This window comes from Oenanthe melanoleuca, chromosome 3, assembly GCF_029582105.1.
Source record: "Oenanthe melanoleuca isolate GR-GAL-2019-014 chromosome 3, OMel1.0, whole genome shotgun sequence".
Lineage (NCBI taxonomy): Eukaryota > Metazoa > Chordata > Aves > Passeriformes > Muscicapidae > Oenanthe > Oenanthe melanoleuca.
In genome coordinates, this window is record NC_079336.1 from 42,710,260 (window position 1) to 42,729,601 (window position 19,342).

The 19,342-nt window shown below is 39.2% G+C and overlaps 1 protein-coding gene across 2 annotated transcripts in view; it reads left to right on the forward strand.

The window, feature by feature from the left end:
* The window catches only part of AFG1L (AFG1 like ATPase), a 59,391-nt gene extending 48,470 nt beyond the window's left edge, over nucleotides 1-10,921 (forward strand). For both annotated transcript variants that reach the window (XM_056488936.1, XM_056488935.1), the window contains exons 11-13: nucleotides 8,046-8,186; nucleotides 9,843-9,956; nucleotides 10,654-10,921. In XM_056488936.1, the coding sequence (XP_056344911.1) occupies nucleotides 8,046-8,186; nucleotides 9,843-9,956; nucleotides 10,654-10,785 (387 nt within the window). In that variant the 3' untranslated portion in view covers nucleotides 10,786-10,921. The remainder of the gene's footprint in view (nucleotides 1-8,045; nucleotides 8,187-9,842; nucleotides 9,957-10,653) is intronic.
* The last annotated feature ends 8,421 nt before the right edge of the window (nucleotides 10,922-19,342 follow it).

The window sequence follows — 19,342 nt, forward strand, 5'->3', positions numbered from 1 at the left end:
ACGATCAATCTGTGCAGCCAGTTCAGACTGAGTTTTTCCAAGGCATATAACTTCCTTGGGTTTGAGGGGGGTTTCACAGAATTGTATAGGAAATTTCCCTCATACCGAGCAACCTTTCTTCCAAATTTGATGTATCTGGTCCACATCGTGGAAGTACTTACAAGTTACAGTATTATTTTGGAGTTGCAGTAGTATTTTTTGAGTTCTCTGAAACTGTTGTGTATCGCTGCTCATGTGGGTGTCAGTAATAATTGCAGCATGAGTGGACAACATTGTACTCAAAACTTGCATAATTGATTCCTTTGGTTCTCCCTTACCCTTAAGGGTTCCAGAAAAAAAGAGTAAGTTTTGCAAGAATCAGCATGTGAAAAGATAGATGCTTTTGTTGTGTTGACAAAATAGCTTATCATTCAAGTGACTCTGCTTTCACTTCATTGCTGCTATCTGTCTTCTAGTCTGGTCTAGGGTAACTGTTAAAGTGCATTCCAAGGGATAAATATCCAGACCTAAAAATCTACGTTTGCTGGTGTAGGATTAAGGAGACGTGGTCTAAAATTCTCAGGTAATTACTTAGCAATTTCTGCAATACAATATTTCATATGAACAACCTATAAAACCTCTCCAATTTCACTGAAGTTTCCTTTGAAATAAAATCAAAATTCTGTTTTAAGGGGAAATACTGAAACATTTTTCACTTTGGTATCACATGATTTCACAAGATGTCAGCTCATACATAATAGATGAAAATAGCAAATCAGCAATTGGTAACCTGATACTATTTGTAACATCTCCTAGTTTAAATAGAATTTTCATAATGGCTGCTTTTTAATTAATACCTGGAGACCTTGGGAGTTAGAGTTGTTACCTTTCTGGTATTACAGTATTTCATTCTAGTTTCATGTGTTAGCATCAAACTGTTTCATGTCAAAAGAGTCTAAAATAATGCATCAGATCCTGGTAATTACTGGTTATCTGTTAATGTTTATGAGAATAAAATAGAGAGAATATATTGTATGCAATGCTGATATGATATCCAGTTGACTTGCTAAGCTTGATTGTGTGCATCAACTTGTAAATCTTGTTTTCCCAGTTGAGGATAATCCCAAGTTTTAGCTAACTTAGTTAATATCAAATGCATACATGTTGCTTTTTTTCTTTACTAGCTATGTGAGCATGTGGAAAACCAACAGAAAACTGGATGAGAGGATACTGATCTATTTTGGTTGCTTTAAAGCAAAGGAGAAGCAGTTTTTCAGACCTGGCACACCAGGGTTTATGTGGCAGGGTGGTATGTGGTGGTCCTTGTCATGGGAATGAAGCAGTTACCCAGTGCTAGAATGGAGCCCTAGTGTAATCAGCCAGGAGGACTCTGCTTGGTTTCCATCAAAATAAAACAAAGCCAGAGGAGGCTGGGACAGGCACCAGGCAGAACAGGGGACATACAACTGAATTTTAATGCTAACATTGGCTCCCATTCTTTGGGGCCTTTAATTTCTTTTTTCCAGTTTCTCCATCTATACGAGGGAAACACTACCAGCAGTGTTAGATTCTTGTAAAAGATATTTAATTACTTTGTTCATTGAGTTAAATGTGTGAATGAAAGGTCACCAGATACCTTTAAAAGTAAAATGCTTATATTAACTTAGTTTCAAAATCCCCATATATATACATGAGATTGTACAAATACAAGTCTTAGCCCATTTTAGTGTGTTCCTCACGCATGAAGAGCAGCGTTGATTACGCCTTAGAAAAATCACTCTCTGCCAGTTCTCTTTCTTCACTTCCCTTTTAAAATTTTCCTTGAAAACAGGTAATTGTGACAGTCAGATCCGGTGTAAGTAACGCAGGCAGCAGCGTAGCTTCTGTGTGATCTCCGCGGAGATCCGTGGCTGCTCTCGGTGCTCCCCGGCTTGTGCGCAGCAGCTGCTGCCCTCTGCCGGGAGCGCCGGCGTGGAGCCTGCTCCTCACAGCTCAGCTGCTGTGGGTCATGGATCCTGTGGGCTTTGCACTGGCTAATCCCATACATCCTTTCCTCCAGCTGCCCAGTACCAATGGAGGCAGTGTCTTAACATGAGCTAGCCATTAGCAAACATGCGATAGCGTTAAAACTCTGAAAATAAATTTAGCATCAGTATGTTGTAAAAGATTATCTTACTGTGATTTTTTTCCGAGTAGTTATTCAATATTTCTGAAATTGGCAAAATAGAATTTTTCTTTAGATTAACACAGCAAATAAGTGGTGAACATTTTCTGTTAGGTTGTTGTTCCATTGCAATAGGCACACTGTACAGACCAGGAGGAAGATGTAATTCTTAACTTGAATAGCTTGCACTTCAAAGGAAAAGATGTAACTAAGCTTTAAAAAAAGAAAAGAAAAAACTCACCACCTTCAAATGCATCAAGTGATTTAGAAATGCAAGTGTCTGTTTTTGAGTCAGCTGCATGTCTGCCCTATGTGATGATATAACTCAGCTGCATTTGTGGTTTAATGATTCTGAGTAATTTTGAGGGAACTGTCTTCACTAAAAGCTGCTGAATGTATCATATCCACAGAATAATTTGGTGTCATCTTTAGGATTGTAGGATTGTCAGGTATAGGTGTAAATAAACATACCACAGGTAAGCACTATTTCCAGTAATCTTTTAGAATAATAGTTTTCATTGTTTGTGATCTTAGTTTTATTCCTGAGAGATTAGCTTTTGCAGCTTAAGTTCCAGACTGAGAGTCTGTCTTTTATTAGCTACATTTACTTTAAGGATTTAATCAGGTTCTCTACCCCCCCAAAAATCTGCCTTATCTTATTATTGAGCATTTTTTATAAAATGAGCTCAAGAACCTTATTTCAGGTGGAAATATTGCAATACACTTATATTGTTAGTCAAACTGTCTTTCTGTTTTATATTTTACATATATCAGAGCTTAATTTTTAGAGAGCACTCCTTTCAGTGAAAGCTGCATAAGCCTTGAGAGTTTAGATCCTATATTTTATAGACCAGGTAGTACAAGATTTTTCAAGATGAATGGAGTTTTTAGGGTTTGCCTTTTTAATTTAATTTTTTTCTTGTTTCTTAGATTCTTGAATGTACTTATTTCTCTTTTTTTCAAAGCTTTTTTGATCATGGTTTTGAAATCTTAATAGTAAGTGTAAATATTTAAATAGACCTATAAATTTTTTAAGCCTTAACTATTTTTGGAGACCATTTCATTGATAATGCTGTACTTTGGAGTTGGAACTGGAAATTTAGCAGTGAGAGCTTTTAGAGCAGAAACATGCCTTTTCCATGCTTCCAGTATTCAACCAGCTTTGAGCATATTGTTTAAATAAATACATAAATAAAAGAATAGGAAATTACAAGCATCTTCTTAAGCAGAAGAGCAAAGATCTGAAACAACTTTCCACTATGAGAAATGTGACTAAAAAACTTCTGCTGTAAGAACAAGCAAAATTACTTCTTAACAGGATTCTATGGTGCAATAACCTAAGATAGCAAGGGGCTGTGATTGATATAGAAACTATTACTCCAGGGTTTACAAATCTTAGATTCCTGCTCTCCTGATTGGAACTAGATGCTTTTAAGGGCTCTTCCAACTCAAACTGTGTTATGGTTCTATGACTTGCACTGCCATTATTAGCTTTAAATTTTTTAACCAAGTTAGCCATGCCCTACCTCCTCCCATTTTTATTTAAAGTATAGCATGCTTTGGCATCATATATTATGCCTTGGGTTTTTCTGTTCCTTTCTTGGAATTATGATCTTGACATATTATCTCAGTGCTCTGTTTTAGGAGCCTCACTAGTGATAGTGTGTTCATTTGGAAACAACAGAGCTTTTTTTTGTTTGTTTGTTTATACTTAATGATTAAATTAAATATTATCTGTAGGAAGTTTTGGAGTGTTGAGTGTCTGCACAGAATTGTAGTTACTGTCAATCACGGGTCTTCAGGATTGGCTGGAATTGGCCCTGGAATATCTTGCAACATCAACAAAAATACATATTCTTTTGAGATGACATATCATTTTCTATCATATATAAAACATTCTGTGTTCTTCAGACAATTTCTGAAAGGTGACCTACTGGGCCACTGATGAGTCAACAAAGAGAAAAAGATGCTTTATACCATAATTAAATGGACTACATAAGAGAATCAGGAGACGACTAACTCTAAAGCAGCCCACAGAGAGCTCCAAATAATAAACATCCTACTTGAACTGAGATGATGATAGCTGAAAATGCATTAAGTAGACAGAGAAACAAAAACAAATGAAGGTGAGAACTCAGTCAAGCGGGTTGAAGTGGAGTAAACACTTTGTCAGGAGTGTAGCCCATGTTAGTGCTAATGCGTTTTGCATTAGTGTGATGCCTGTAAAATACTGACTCTTGGCATCAGAGCTAATAACAAAAATCCACAACAGTTTGAGAGTATATACACATGCAAGAACAATCATACCATAAGAAGATTCTAATCTGTTACTGTTTTGAGTGTTTTAAAATAATATAGCATGTGAAAGAGCTGGTACCAAATGGTAAGTTACAGTCATTACATTAATGTGTTATTGTTCTGCAGTTGAGTTTTGATCAATAATTGATAAAACCAAAAAATCAGACAGTACCAGAAGCACACACCAAATGAAGGTATTTTTACAGTGTTATTCAGAGGATGAGATTAATCAAGCTAAACTTTTAGTAAGAGGATTACATATATATATATGTAGTATATATAAGTGAAATACTTCCTGTGATTGGTTGAGATTCACAAAACAAATTTCAGCCCTGGAGGGTTATACAGAGGACAGTGCTATGTCTCTAAAATTGTGTGCCTCTAGTCTTGTTGCTTAGTCTGAGCTGATGTTACTGGCAATCGGGACCCAGCCAGTGCTTGGACTGTACAGCCAGAGCCTCTAGCAATGGTGCAATCTGGCCTTGAACCCATCTCCCTGTCTCTGTTCCTGTGTGGCAGAGGTGGGACATGGGTGCTTATGCCAACCTCATGGGGCCAGTGAGAATGGGAGTTAAGAAGCTGTCAGGGTGCCCCTGCATCATGGTCTCTTGCATTTGGAGCATTTGGAATTAGCTGGTAGGTTAGACCAGCTTTGAAGCAATTACAGGGAGCATGGAAACTGGGGCCAATAGCAAGGTCAGAGGTATACAAAGCAGGGCTTTAATCTGTAACCAGAGCATTTGCAGATTTGCTAGTGGTTCCTTCTTTTTACACTGAGCAAGTCAGAAGGAAATCAGAGGACTTCCTAAGATGAGAGTAAGTCATATTAGGAACAAAATTAAAAGCTTTGTCTTTCATCTCCAGGACTGCCTCTAAACTCCAAAAAGCAGGGATTTTTGAGAACTCTGTGTAAGGGACTACATCTCATATCAGCTGAGCCATATGTAACAGCAGAATGGCTGACTTGGCATTTCAGTTCTGTCTCACTAGACTTGAGTCTTGTCAGGGAGGTACCAAATTTACTCTAATAAAGTACTCATATGCTGCTAGACTCAGATCTTTCTGAGTGTAAGATTTTAGAGTCTCCAAAGACACGTTTCTGCTAACATTTACAGAATCTTATCACTTAGTGTTGGTGTAGATGTTTCAGAAGTTCTTGTTAAAGCTTGAAATGATCTGCCTTTTATGCCCTTTATTAGAGGAATTCTTGAATTGCTTGCTTTTTGCACTGCTGAAGTGGATTGAATTCCTGTTTGACTGATAAAGATGCATGTTGTAACCTTCTATGAAGTATGATTTTATGTTTATATGAAAAGCTAAAAGTATTACATCTTCCATTCTTCCCATTTGAAATGCATTAGCCTTATTTTTGTCTTCCACCCATTTCTTTCTTCTGAATACCCAGGTTTTTAATTCTCCTGTTTAGATATCCACCTAAAAAGGTACCTACCAAGTTCTTAGCTGTTATAGCTCATTAGTTGAGCACTTCAGTTCGCCCACTTTGCAGAAGTTTGGATGCTTTAATTTTTAGTTATATATTTATTTATTTTAGGAATCAGCTTTTATTGTCTGATACTTTGAGATGAGGAGGGTGTATTGGTATGGATTTTGTGAGAAAGTGTGTCACATTGGTACAGGACAGAATAATTCCTCAGGGTTTTGGGTTTCAGCAGAAGACTGCTTGAGCTCTTCATGTGATAAAAGAATGAATCAGCATAGCAGTGATGTCTGTAATTTCTTATCTAAGGGGAGACATGAGAAATTCTTACCTTTCTCATGTACAATGAGATCACTGCTGGTCTCCCTCACAGGTACTCACCACACAGGCATACTTGATCTCCTCTGTGTTTAACACTACTTCAGTCCTAAGTATGGAATAAAATTACCCTTACTGAAACTATTTGCTTATCACTAATCTTAAAATCTTCAGCAGCATCCTGGGTGTATTGTTTTTAGTGCTCCCATGGTTTTCTTTTGCACTTGATACTCTGGCTGTCCAGATGTATCACTTGTATCTGGTGGCAAGATGTCCAGTCAGTTTGCTCTGTTGTTTCCATCCATCAGTTCCTTCTTCTTTCTTGAGCCTTTTTCTGCTTTATTTCATCAGAACATTTTGAGTTCAGCTACTCTGGTTTACCCAGATAGGATTTTGTTTTTTCCAGAGGTGTTGCATGAAGCTTTGCTGGTGGCCTTCATGATGATGAGTTTTTGGTTTCTGATGACTAAATCCATAGCAGTAGCTAGGGGACTGAAATGGAGGGAGAAAATAAGCATTAGATATCATTCTAACAGGAGAATATAGCATATACTACTCTTAAACACTGCTCAAAAGAATTGAAAGTTTTTGTAATAATTATTTTCCGTAGATTCTACAGGGGAGTTGCATGGGAAAGCAGGGTGATTCATGAGACTACAAGAGGGAGAGCTGGTGGACAGTGAGAGGATTTAGTACCTGCCTGGAAGGTTAGCTTATTCCCATTAATTTTCAGAAGAATTTTTGGAGTGCTATCAAGGCTTCTCCTTCCTGTTATTGTGTAGAGACAATTTCTACAGGGTTTTTATTCTAGCATCTAAGCAAAACCCAAAGTCCTGTTCATTGGCAGCTATTAATGATTGCTTAAAATAACTTCTTGCAGAAGGGTTCTAGTTAAGAAGTTACATGTGGCCTACAACAAATTAGTCTCACTATTTTAGTTAGAGAAAATATTTTGTATTTACTGGTTTTAAGACAGTAGGAGTATTGCAGAGTGAGTTGTGACCATGTGAAATGCTGCTGAACTTACTCTCTGCAGTAACTGCAGACAAGATTCTGAAGTACTGTGTACAAATAAAACTGATGGAACGAGTTTCAGAAGTATGAATTTTAATAGCTCATAATAAAGTACTGCCTGTGGTACTGATAGGATAGATCTTGAAGAAAAAGTTACCTCCCATGTAATGAAAAAGTAATTTTAGAGGAATGTACTTGAATGAGCTACTACTGTTTGAGTGTATTTTCTGTTGATAGTTTAGATACAGAAGGAGAAACTGATGAGTACTTCTTGAAGATTTTTATTTCATCATTACAGGAGAAATCATGAACAAAGGAACTGCTGAAAAATTGTATTTTTGTCTGTTTCCTCTTGTTTTCCATACTTAAAACATGAGATATTTATTCAGTCTGAGTTAGTCCTGGGTGAATTAAATGCAAGTCTACTTAGGATTTAGTAACTAGCCTATGAATTTGCATTTAAAAATCTTGCTGTTGGAAAGCATCCTATTAGCTATTCAAATTATTTATGCTTTAGATTGAAATCACATGTCTTCTATGGATTATGGTTTATAGTGATTATTTTATTTGAGGTTCTTGGAGAGAGATCATAATGTTGTCTGGGTGCAGGAGAGCCACATTTTTAACTCTTACTGTTCATGTAAAACCAGGATTATGAACACCGGCATGTTTCTAAGGGCAGTCGAACATTCCTTAAATGAGATACAAAGGAAGGAAAATAAGAATATGATCAGGACTTTACAGCTCTCTTCTGTTACTGTAGTATGTCAAGATACAGTGTTTATGTGTCATTCTATCATGGGTTTCCTTTGCTTATGGTTTGTTTTCTTTCAGCCTCTTGGAGCCAGCGACTATTTGGAAATATCAAAGCATTTTGACACGGTGTTTGTTCGTGACATACCACTTCTTACAATAGCAAAAAGGACACAAACTCGTCGTTTCATTACTCTTATTGATACCTTTTATGAGCATAAGGTGAGAATCAAGCCTTTCCTATATGCATAGGAATAATATTGGGAGTCCTAAAACTGACTTTTACTATTTAAATAAGGCTTCCTGTAGTAATGGTTTGGGAAACATAAGCAGAATGAACTAGCTCTGCAAAGAAACATCATTCCATCTTCACAAAAAAATAAAAGTCCCATTGCAATAAAGGCAAATAAACAGGTTTTTTTTGTTGTTGTTGTTTCTGAAGGTATTAAGCATGAGCATAAATATAAGCTTGAGCTCATTTGCTGTTCTTGAATGGGGATGTTCTTTCCTAACCCAGGAAAACAACAGAAGCCATGTCATTATTTTAATAATGAAAGACTGTGTTGCCAACTGTGCTGGAGTGAAATGGAGTTTTAAAAATTTTAATCTGTATGGGCAGTTGGTCAGGAATCAGTGCCTTTTTTATCAGGAAGGTGGAGTTAATAGCACAATTACATCATAAATTTTAAAGGAAACAGTCACTGTAGGCTTTACATTGATCTTGGAGGTCTCTTCCAACCTCAGTATTCTGTGATTCTGTGATTAGATTGCAGAATTGCTCACAAAATACTAATGACAAATTCAACACTTCATGTGGATTTACAGAGATTTCAATCATGGAAGCAAAATTAGCGTAAATAAAACAAAGAGAAGTTCCTGTTTAAGGTGATTTTTTTTAAAGTGATGCAAGATTTGAAACCCTATCATATATGTGATTACATTTGCACACACTTAAACATTTATGCAGTTGGGAAGTGTCAGTTGAGGTTGCTCCTTTTCAAGAACGTTCTGGCATGGGTTGTTGATCAGAAAGGCTCCAACTCAGTGAGGTATTGGACTAACTTACTGTATGAGTAGTCTCATTCAAATCAGTGTCATTCAGATTAGTCAGATTCTTTATGCTTTATGGTTGGGAAGTGGACAGTATGTTAATATTAAACTAATGTGTTAGAAATAGGGGGATGGTCTGCTCTGTGCTGTCACTAAAAATTGCAAGCAGTCACTTTCTGTTACTTCCTCCATAGGAAAAATACAAGTGTTAAACTCCCATCAAAAGTAGCTGGGAAAAATACCTGAGTAGATTTGTGGATGCCTGTCCACAACACAAACATCTGCCTGCATGGTCTCAACAAGAGTCTCCTCCTGCAGTATTATTTCAGTCTGTCTTCACTGCATGTTTATCTCCTCACAGTAGACATGAAAACAGCATCATTATTTTTACTAGCAAATAACTTACTGGAGTAGTGCAAATGAAGGCAAGCCTTCTGGGAAATTTGGAATTTAGATGTTCTTTAAATAGTGTAATATATCTACCCACTGAGAGGACTCACTATGGGTGAAAAGTAAGCATTGCTTACTATGCAGCTGTTAGTTTAGAAAGTAAACTTTGTGGTTAACTCATTGCATGTGTAGCAGATATTCTGCATATTTAATAGCACAGTTCTTCTGTTCTTTGAGTAAAAGTTATGTCAGTTGTTATTGAGAAAAAGATCCTGTAAGATCCTATTAAATCTGTAACAGTGGTGCTAATAAGAGAAGGAAAACCACTGGGGGAAAAACACTGACATTTTAACTTGAAGTTTGCTGTGTGTGGATCATGTATTTTATCCCGTTCCTGTAAAACCCAAGTGATGATACTGTTGCCTGTTCTTCTCTCAGGTGCGCATTATCTGTTCTGCCGCAGCTCCTCTCCAAAGCTTGTTCTTGGTGGAACGTGGCAGTGGTGAACTGCCAGACAACAGAGTGCTCATGGATGATTTGGACTTGAGCCAGGTACATGATTTTAACATCATTTCCCTTTTGTAACAAAATTTGGTTTAGTCTCATAATTGCAGCAGCATTTTCGGAGGGGGGATAAAAAAATATTTAACTAATGATTTGCTGCTTTTTTGCAGTGTCTCTGTCACTTTGATAATTACATGTTGTGCTTCTTATTTATTGTCAAAGAAAATGTCACTATATGTAGAACCATTTTGTGTAAGTTTTAGGGTCATTTTGAATATTAATCATTGTATCTGTTCAGTCATATATGAAAATGCTGATTTAAGTTTAGTGCCTACATTTAAAATACAGGAATAAAAGATGGTTTCTTCTACCTCTTCCTAGACTACAGAACAGCCTCACAAGTCCTCACAAACAGTACTACTTTGCATGTTGCTTATTCTGTTTTTTGTTTCTTTTTCCCTGTAGCTCAGTTATTGTTTTTAAATAATTTGTTTAAATCGATGTACAGCTAGTCAACAAAAAGGGAAAATAGATGGTTAACCTGCTATTTTGCTGTTTTAAAACAAATTTTTTTGTTTCTTCAGAGGATTACCTAGCTGAAATAATTTTAATTTGTTGATGCCATGCTGCTGTCTTATTTTGTCAAAGCCTGTAAAGCACTGAGCCTTAGGAGTTAGACAGGATGCACTTCAGTACAGCCATGAGTCTCACAGGTGTGTGGTACTGTTCTTGTGTATTGATGCAGGATTCTGCCAAAGGACTCTCCATGTTTACAGGAGAGGAGGAAATCTTTGCCTTTCAGCGTACTCTCTCACGGCTCACAGAAATGCAGACTGAACAGTACTGGAATGATGGGGATAGAAGCAAAAAAACATAATTAAAAGTTGAATGAAACCACCAAGAAGTAAAATTACAGCATGAAATCACCAAGAAGAAAAATCGGAAAAGCTTCAGAAAAGCACTGGAAAGCTTTTTAGCACAACTTGAATAATAATTGCACTTTATCATCTGGACCATGTTTTCTTTCATCAAAGTTTTTTGAGTTTAGGACATGAGGTCTCAGTTATTTTTCTGTACAACCAGCATGTGGATATGTGAAATTTTGCCTTCATTTGTTCTTCTTCAAACCTGCCTGGATATCTGGGTCCACACAGTGGTGATGAAAGGAATTAAAGCCAGCTGATGGCTGGTCACCAGTGGGGTTCCCCAGGGCTCAGTACTGGGGCCAGCCCTCTTCAGTATCTTTATCCATGGTATGGACAAGGGGATCAAAGTGCACCCTCAGTAAGGTCACAGATGACACCAAGTTGGTTGGTAGTGTTGGTCTGCAGGAGGGTAGGAAGGCTCTGCAAAGGGATCTGGTCATGCTGGATCAATGGGCAGAGGCCAATTGTATGTTGTTCTACAAGGCCAAGTACCAGGTCCTGCCCATGGGTCACAGCAACTCCAGGCAGCACCACAGGGTGGGCAGAGTGGCTGGAAAGCTGCCCAGGGGAAAAGGAGCTGGGAGTGCTGGTCAACAGAACATGAGCCAGCTGTACCCAGTTGGCCAATAAGGCCAATGGCATCAGTGTGGCCAGCAGGAGCAGGGCAGAGATTGTCCCCCAGTACTCAGCAGTGGTGAGGCCTCACCTTGAGTGCTGTGTTCAGTTCTGGGCCCCTCACTACAAGAAGGACATTGAAGGGCTGGAGTGAGTCCAGAGGGCAGTGAAGATGGTGGAGAGTCTGGAGCAGCAGCTGAGGGAGCTGGGGGTGTTTAGCCTGGAGAAAAGGAGGCTCAGGGCTGACCTTACTGCTTTCTGTAACTGCATGAAAGGGAGTTGTAATAAGGTAAGGGTTGGACTCTTCTCCCAGGCAACCAATGACAGGATGAGAAGACACAGCCTCAAGCTGCTCCAATGGAGATTCAGGTTGGACATGAGGAAGAATTTCTTCACCAAAAGGGTTGTCCGGTGTTGGAACAGGCTGCCCAGGGAGGTGGTGGAGCCATCATCCCTGGAAGTGTTTAAGAAATTGCTGGACATGGCACTTAGTCTTGGTTTATTTGATAGAGTGATGTTTAGACAAATTTGGACTTGATGATCTTGGAGTTTTTTTCCAACCTTTATGATTCTCTAAAATATACCTTTGATGTTCAGGAAGTTTCATGGGATTAGATTTTTTTGGAGAATTGGTCTACAGACAAAGTTAATGGGCTATACAGAATCATTTTATGATGTCACATGAAGTGGGCATGTCATTGTTTATGCACTGCTTCTGTCATGTACAATGCTGCTTGCACAAAAGAAAAATCAAATGTTTTCTTTAAAAAACTCCTGTTACTATTCATGCTAGAATCCTGGAACTCATCTATAGTGTGTTTTGGTTTTGGTGTGTGTTTTTTGGTTTTTTTTTCTATTCTCTAAGTCTACCTATGTGTTGACATTCAGGCTCTAGGTGTTTTCTTTTTAATCAGACTGTTGCTCAGTCTGGTTCATTGGAAGCTGAATGGTTTTAAGCAAGAGGGAGCCCTGAGGAGGAGCTTTAAGGTACTTGAAGCTGTGCAGGATTAATATCTAAGTAATGGATGGGAAAAGAGACCTTGATAAGACAGGGTATGCTGTAACAAATAAGTGCAAGTTCATATTCTTCCTAAATTTTGTTGTTCTTGCAAGCCTGGACATGCTGTGTCTACACCAGTGACATCTCTACCCTGAATTTTCTTAGGCTTCTTCTCCACTAAACCTTCCACTGCTGCTAACATACCTGCCTTGATCTGGGGGGAACACTGCTCAGTATTAGTGAGGCAATTAATCATGTTACCATAGGAATGTGTTTTATGGAAAAGATAGGATAGTAACTGATACCTCAAGACACAGCATCCATCCTCATGTTTGAAGTTGGAAACTCTATTTTAGTTAAAGATGTGGTGGTGTCATTCTTGATTTTAATCTAACTGAAACAAAACATGGTATTATGTGTACTGATTTATCATGTTTTTTTATAAAGTAATTTTAAGAGCATATTTAGAAACTTTGAGTAGGAAAAACATGTAGATGTATCTGAAAAGACTGCCCTGATTTCCTAGGGAGGAGATACATAACACACTGTCCCAACTTTGAGAGTATTTCTTGGATTTTGCAACATGGCCTTTTTCTGTCTGTTATCAAATTGTCTCCCCTCACAATTGCAAAAAGCTTCTAAAAGGCTTTCCTGGGCAGCAGGGAGGGCTGGAGAGGTCCTGTGCCCTTACTTTTGTTAGGGAGCCATATGCTCAAGTCTGGTTTTCTGTTCTGATCCCCTCTGTTTGTCCGGGAAGTTAGTTACACTGGCTATACCTGCTCTTCAAATAATTTTTAAAGCCTGTACTTATGGTTTGCAACTCATGGAACTATATTATTATTCCCACAAGGGTGACTACCATGGAGAATTTTAATGCATATTTATGAAAACTATCAGAATACATTGCTAATACTTAAGAATATCCAAATAATTGGTCTATGCTTTCAGAGATTTTAGGTTTCTCAGCAGAGGGACTGTTGACATTCATGCATGTGTGTCTGTATATACAAACACATATGTATATTTAATTTATACATGTATATATAAATCTAGATAAAACTAATATATATAATTTAAGTGTGTGTGTTTCTGTATTTATAAATGGCACTCTATACTTATCAACCTGGGACTGTGCTGATAACTCTCCTGAAGCTTCTGCCTTGACTTTTTTTGAGTAGCATTCAAATGCCTCCTGCCTTGTGTTGTGGGAAACTTTGAGATGGTGGTAGATAACCTAAGGCACTTTGCATCTGGATGTTTATTTACATTCTTTTAAAAACTGTTTATATGTTTAGCCTGTATGTCCTTCTCTGTCAGGTGGTACAAGAGAAATTGTAATCTTGCAAAACATAGATGACATGTCTGGGACATCTGGGAGAGGAGGTTCTGGCAGGTTCTTCATTCCCACAAGAGACTGTCTCAGGCCAGGGAAGTGAGGTGTTTCTTCACTGTCCATATGGGTGATGATGAAGCTCCTTTCACCACAGGATCCCTGTTTGTATTCAAATGGTGCTGCTTTGCTCATTGGTATTTGAGGCTTCTCTGCATTCTGAATGCACACCCCAAACTCGGATATTCCAGGTTTTTGGAAGCTCCTAAATGCAGTGGGACTGAGGTACCATTGAAAGTCTCTTAAGAATATAGATGAGCTCTGTGAAAACACAGGAGGGGAGTTCCCAAAAGCTTCCTGAGAGCCAGCACCACTTCTGAGACATATTGCTAAAAGAAACCATAGTGCAGTCTTTCCTTGGCCAGCAAGGAATTCATCTGTTGGGAGTCTCTGGTAGGTACCAGCAATAATCAGGAAAAGAAATGGGGAAGATTCCAGAAGTGTTTTGAGACTGAAAACAAGAAAAGTTGCCTAAATCACTGTGCTGTATTTGTGATTGTGCTGCAGATGGTGGTTTGCCACTTTTGGGTCAGGTCCACAAGGAGAAATTTATTGGACTGGTTTCTCAGCCAGCCCAGATGCCAGGGCAGAGGGTGCCCCAGTAACCACAGAAAGAACACATTTATGCCCATCTACCTCCCTGAAGAAAGTGAGGCTCTATTTGCTTATTTTACAGTGCTGTATAAAGCCCTTTTCCAGTGCTGAACTGGGGATGCTGCTTCTGAGGTCAGACACCTTCCAGGCAAATGGTGCTGGTCAGAATCTCACTGGACACCATAGACAAGAGTGGTTATGTTGTGCCCAGGGTCACCTGTGCTTCCAGCTGTCCTGTCCCCTGCTGCCTGGCCTGCTCCTGCTGCTGTGAGACAGCAACAGTGCATGACTTTATTTTCTTTATTCCTTTATGTTGTATTTGTCAAAACATAAACAGTGAGATGCCTGTGACTGAATTATGCATGCTCCATAGTAGCCTTAAAAATTGTTGGATTTGTGCTGGATGCTTCTATCCAGAGTTTAAGTCCTGCCTTTTAAGGTTTTTCTTAATTTGTGAATTCATGTCGTCTCAGATCTGCAACAAGTTTTTATTTCCTTTAGTCATTCAGCAAACATTATTGACAAGTTATTTTTAAAGGTCTTTTCAAGTGATCTTTATTGATGTGGCATAATATTTTGCTGTCATAGGAAGTAAAATCCTAGGGATTATGGTCCATGTGAAAAACTTCATGTTTTCTAAAGGTCATGTCCTGGCTGAGAATCTCTCAACTAACTTCTTTCAAATACTTGATTGACCAATGAATGTTCATAATGCCCAAAACTGTAACTACTTTTCTTAAAAAGATAATAATAAATAGTGCAATTCTGTCTTTCAGAGTTACTGGTTTTCAGTATTTGTTAGTGTGCAGATTGAGGGAACTATTGCAGTATTTGGGTAGAACAAGACACCCTTCCAAAGACTTTGGAGGTTTTGAAGATGCACTTTTTCCCAGGTTTTTGATCTAAAAAGGAGAACCAATAATGGCTTTTCTTTTAGTAAAGGTGTTTTTGATGGCACTACAGCTGGATACATGTCACCTATTTTGCAATCTAAACATGAAAAAAGCGACTGACCAGGTTTCAGACAGTGCCCAGCATGGTCACCATCCATGTGACAAGCAGGAAGAACAGTCCCCGTCAAGATGCGGCTAACAGAAGTAAGAGTCAGGATTTTTCTTTCTGTAGTTGCCTGGATCTGAATACATGTGGTGCCTCAGTTTCCCAGCTGTCAAAATGGGAAAGATGTTACTTTCTTACTTGCTAACTGGCGTGCTGCTAGGCTTCCCTCATTAATATTCTAAGATGTTTGCTGAGGCTCTGGGATGAAAATACTTCAGTAAAGTATGTAAATAGTGAAAAAAAAATAATTTAGCTACTCAGAGTGGATTAGTCTCCTTGTTTGGGTTACAGAATTAATGTCATGCACTAAACACCATGTGCCTCTTCAAAGTGATTTTGTTTTAAATAATGCATCTATTTTAAGAATCTATTCAAAGAAAAAAAAATGTGAGATTTGTGATTAAAACCATAGATCATTTGTGTAGTTTTACTTGTAATAACAACTTTTCTATAAGATTCATAAAACCATACATGTGAAATGCAGTGGCTTTGTAAATTCTGTTGGGATTTTCCTTGTATACAGAGAATATTTTTTTAAATATGTCATTTTGAATCTAATATATTACAAACTGAACACTGTCAAATCCATCTCTTCTTTGAGAAGATCTTGTAATAAAGAAAAATTAATAAATCCAGATTTTATAAACTTGTCACTTATTCATGCTACTTTTAGATATGTGTTCTGGGTAGACAGACCCACTGTTAATTTGATTAATAGAATGTTAAGGGGTTGGAATGGACCTTTAAAATCATCTAATCCCAACCTCCCCTGCCATAGGCAATGAGTGACAGCTCCCACTAGACCAGATTGCTCAAGGCCTTATCCAGCCTATCTAGGAACACTGCCAGGAATGGGACATCCAAGCTGCTCTGGGAAACCTGTGCCAGTGCCTCACCACCACCCCACCACTCTCACAGTAAAGAATTTATTCTTAATAGCCACTCTAAGCCCTCCCTCTTTCAGTTTAGAGCCATTCCTCCTTGTCCTGTCACTACATACCCTTGTAAAAAGTCCCTCTCCAGCTCTCTTGCTGCAGCCCTTAGGTACTGGAAGGTGCTGTAAGTTCTCTCTGGAGCCTTCTCCAGGCTGAACAACCTCACCTCTCTCAGCCTGTCTCCATAGGAGAGGTGCTCCAGGGTGCTCCAGCCCTTTGATCCTCATGACTTGGTATGATTGTTTTTTCTTGAAGCTCTGTATCCAGGGGACAAACCTGGACTGGCAGCACTGCCAGTGTCATGGCATGGGGTTGCCTGTATGAGCTGTAGCCATTGCCCTACACATGGTTCAGCTTTTGGGTTGGAATATCCAGGGCTTGTCAGGAAGGTCCTCCCCCAGAAGTAGTTTAGACTTGTCTGCCTCACTTACTGCTGCCAGCAGTCCTAATTTTTGGGTGTGGAACCTTGTTTTCCACCTCTTTGGCTCTTACCTCCAACAACTTGAGGGTGAGACAAAATAGTTGTATGCAAACCACAATTAAAGTGCTTTTTCCCCCCTGTAATTTGAGATCCTTACTGTTCAAGATGTGCTTTCGCTGTCAGCCAACTAATTCCTTGCTTAGTTGTTACAGGTTTTGCACAGCTTGGGAAATTGCCTGGGGAAGCAGTGAGTTGACATGTAGGCTGGCAGAGAGCTCCCCCACTGAAGGGTTGGGAGGGTCTGAGGATCACTGCAGCTCCCAGTGCAAGAGTCCTGAGGGAGCACCTCTGAGTGTTGAGAATGGGAGAGCAGTGCTGCAGCATGGCGCTTCCCCATGGATGCCAGTGGCAGACAGGCAGCTCTTACTGGCAGATGGCAAGCAGTGTTTCACAGTTCAGACTTGAGAAAACAGGGATTTAAAATTTTTAGGTGGGGTTAAACTTTGGGCCTATTCCTATACCTTTTACCGCAAAAATTGTTTTTTCCCATTTCTTGAAGAGGGATATAAAAGTCAAACAAGCAACTTGCTCCAGTATCTTGCTTGTAGCATTGTGGCATCCAGTGGTTGAGAAGAGCATCTGGAATGGGATGGCTTACTCTCCCATTACAGATTCACACAGGTTTGGGAAGGAAGAGGCTGTACCCTCTACAATAGTTACATGCCTTGTCACTCATGGAAACATTGGACTCTTTCTCCAGATCAACTTAAGATCCTGTTTCTCCTTCTAACATCCTGCAGCAGTAAGGGCTTAATTAGAAATTTTGCTCAAAAAAAAAAAGTCCCTTAGCTCTGCTGCTTCTTCTGAAATTCTTCAGAGCAGGGTTTGCCAATCTGCCTTGGCAGCTTTGTTTGTCCAGTGGATGCTTCTCTTGTGTCGCTCTGATCCATTTCCTCTCAGAGATGAGCAATCCCCAATGTGTCCATCTCTTGTCAGTGAAAATTGCTCCTCATTTTATGATACTTAATGTACTCTTGTTCTGTAATCTCATTTCTGATGGAGAAGCACAAGTTTTTGTGTCTCAGCTTCCCCTAGACCCCTGGGCTTAAGAGTTTCCTGCTGCTTGGCTTTGGGCCCCGGGAGTTCTGGCACGTATGAAATACAGGGTGTGGGGTCTGGGGGTGCACCCATGCACCTGCAGAATGGGAGATATTTGTGACCCTTGGGTTTGGGGCACTGTCTGCTTTTGCCTCTGTGTCTGCCCAGAAGGGGGACTTGCAGTAGCAGATCCTAGTGTGAGAGGAGAGGGAGGAGGGAGCAGATGGAGGATGGAGGCCACTTGCTCCCTCTCCAGCCTTCTGCATGCTCCACATATTTGTAAAACAACTTTTGTTTTAAATTGAATTGATTTCTAAGAGAGCCATTAACATACAGAAATGCTTCTCACTGACCTAGTACTCTGCATTCATGTTGGTAAAATTTTGGATGTGTTTCTATAGTACTCCCGCCAGTTCTTTGTCAGGGTGAAGGGTTTAGTTGGCTCTGTTAATCCACTCTCTAGCTGAAATTGTTCATTTAAATAGTTATAAAAATCCACTCTTTTCCAATGTGAATCCTCTATTCCCAGATTTGAGTACTGCTGCCAGTGCAAAGACTTCAAATTCTCTGAGTGCAACCACACAATGTCAGTCCAAAGCCAAATTGCAAACACTTATCCACAATTCCCCTTACTCAGCTTTAAGCTAATTTTTCCAGCAGGCAACAATAGCCATAAAAGTATAGGGGAAGAAGATTTCAAGAGCTTGAGAAATTGTTAACCAATTTCTTCACAAGCTGTGGAATAATTCTACCACATTCTCTTCTTGCAAGAAGTTACGGAATGTGTTTTTAGCACATGATTCTTCAGTGTCACAGTAATTAAGAGAAGTCACAGCCACTGGAAAATGAAGCATGGAACAAAAGATCAAGTGATTGTTTGATTGTTTAAGCTGAAGTCAACTGAACCAGGAAAAGTCATCTCACAGACATTAAGAAAAAACCTTTGAATGCTCTGCTCTTTTACAATTAGCAAAGGCAAACGCACTTGTGTAGCTTTTTCTACATGCAGTGATGGATAATGTTCAGGTCACAACATGTGTTGGGTGGTGAGGTTTGTTCCTGCAGGCCTGTTAAGAGCATCACTCATGTCAGGTCTTTCCTGTAGCTGAGGTATAATGTGCCCAGCAACACCTCCCTGCCAATCAAGGTTCACACACAGTAAACAGCTAACAAAGTTCCTCAGGGGCTGGGGGAGCAAATTTGGTTGGAAACACAGGCAGAGGATCAGTCTCCTTCCGTTGCAGTTGATAACTCCCAAAAAGTAACATTTCAGAGGCCAGTGAAGAAAAGAGCAATTACTGTCCAGCAAAATTACAATCTGAATGGGCTACCATTTTCAGTGCTTTGCTAGGATGGCTGTGATTGCTATAGAAACTTCTGAAAGTGAGACAGAGAG